At 44.1% G+C, this 2,188-nt stretch overlaps 1 protein-coding gene across 1 annotated transcript in view; it reads left to right on the plus strand.

Moving 5' to 3' along the window:
- The window catches only part of Zbtb8a (zinc finger and BTB domain containing 8A), a 15,641-nt gene that overhangs the window by 7,162 nt on the left and 6,291 nt on the right, over positions 1-2,188 (plus strand). The window contains exon 3 of the mRNA XM_005353199.3: positions 312-481. Coding sequence (XP_005353256.1) covers positions 312-481 — 170 coding nt within the window. The remainder of the gene's footprint in view (positions 1-311; positions 482-2,188) is intronic.

The raw sequence follows: 2,188 nt of genomic DNA on the forward strand, positions 1-2,188 counted from the left end.
CTTTCTACCCCAAAATTTCATTAATTAAAAAAAATTGATTGCTTTATTTTTGGCTTGTGTGTATAGTTTTACAGTCTGGTATTACCTTTTTTTTTCCATTTAGAATCTAACGTGGAGTAAAATGATAAGGCTGGTAGTCTAAATGTACCTGGCCTTTGTGTTCAGCTTACTCGTGTGTGCCCAGGATGGTTAACTCAAGTTGTTTGTCCTTGCCCCTCACAAGATTGGGCTCACCAGCGTCTTTGGATCCCTTACACTAACAGAAGTGTTCCTATGGTCTCTGAATGATCTAATCCAACTGTCTCTGACAGATGATCTGCCCAGGCTGCGATTCAAGTGCCCATACTGCACGCATGTTGTGAAGCGGAAAGCAGACCTCAAACGCCACCTGCGCTGCCATACAGGAGAGAGGCCCTACCCGTGCCAAGCTTGTGGGAAACGCTTTAGCAGGCTGGACCATCTGAGTAGCCATTTCCGAACAGTATGTAGACAAGTTTTCATCATTCTGCTTCCTGTAAAGTTGTGCACTTAGGTGCTTTTCTTTTCTCTCTCTCCCAATTCTCTCTCTCTTCCCCCTTCTGGTCCTGGGAATTGAACACTGCATCACGCATGCTGAACAAGCTCTACCACTGAGTTACACCCCCGCCTCTCATTTATCTAGTTAAGTAATGGAAATTGGGGGTGGGGCGGTGACTCGCTTGGGTCCCCAGCACCCACATAGAAAATAATCCAGGGGTGGTAACACACACATGTAATTCTAGCCCTGGGACAGTAAAGAGCAGAGGCTCCTGGGAGCGCCTTGATAGCTACTCTTTTTTTCTTTTCTTTTCTTTTTTCTTTTTTTTTTTTTTTTTGCTTTTTCGAGACAGGGTTTCAAAAGCCTGTCCTGGAACTAGCTCTTGTAGACAAGGCTGGTCTCGAACTCACAGAGATCCGCCTGCCTCTGCCTCCCCAGTGCTGGGATTAAAGGCGTGCGCCACCACCGCCCGGTGATAGCTACTCTTGCTAAATCAGTGAACTCCAGTTTAAGTTAAAGACTCTTTAAAAAACATTAAACATTAGGTAGAGGGTCTGGGGAGGTGGCTCAGAGGTGACAAGCACTGGCTGTTCTTCCAGCTTCCAGAGGTCTTGGGTTTGGTTCCCAGCACCCACATGGCAATTCACAAGCAGCTGTAACTCTACAGTATAGGGGATCTGACACCCTTTTCTGTACTCCATGGGTACCAGGCACTTGTGCTGCACACGTATGCGTGCAGACAAAACACTCTTATACACATAGTAAATAAATAATCTTCTAAAATCTAATCAGTAAGAAGACACGGAACAGCAAACTCCACATGTATGTCCTACACATACAGATGCACACACACGTAGCACACAACCACCCATCTAAATTCCACAACTCCAGCACACTGAGCACTCTTGGCCCAGTGAGATGGCTCAGCGGGTAAAAGTCCTTGCTACCCCGTGATCTAGGCTTCACGACCCAAGTTTGATTCCCAGAACCCAGAGGAACCCCACAGTTATCCTCTAGCATCTCAGTGGGCCATGGCACACACATTCTCACACTCACATGCATACAAGTAATAAGATTTTAAAAAATGATTCCAGAAATACTGTTTTTGTTTTGTAAAGAAATGCATAGATTTATATAAAGTTATATAAAAAACTATTCTGTGACTCAATGGGTAAAGACAAGACACTTCTATCACACCCGAGAACTCACTTTAATTCCAGGGACTCACATGGTGGAAAGAGAGACCAATTATTTATTTTTTTATTTGTTCTCGTTTTTCAAGACAGAGTTTCTCTCTGTAACAGCCCTGGCCTGGCTTGGCCTGGAACTTGCTCTGTAGACCAGGCTGACCTCAAATTTACAGAGATCCACCTGCCTCTCCATCCCGAGTGCTGGGATTAAAGGCTTGTCCACCACTGTCGAGCTTTTTTTTTTTGAGAGCCAATTCTTGAAAACCATCCTGTGACCTTTACATATGTGCCGTGACACACGTGTACATAGAGATGCACACTAAATAAAGTATAAACACAATCACTGGTCTTGAAGTCAACAAGGACTACCTGTCTCTACCTCCAGGATTAAAGGTGTGCACCATCACACCCTGCATATATATATATATATATATATATATAATTTTATTCTCCTTTGGGACCTTGGGAGATATTCTTTTGG

This window comes from Microtus ochrogaster, chromosome 10 (assembly GCF_000317375.1).
Source record: "Microtus ochrogaster isolate Prairie Vole_2 chromosome 10, MicOch1.0, whole genome shotgun sequence".
In the NCBI taxonomy this organism is placed as follows: Eukaryota; Metazoa; Chordata; class Mammalia; order Rodentia; family Cricetidae; genus Microtus; species Microtus ochrogaster.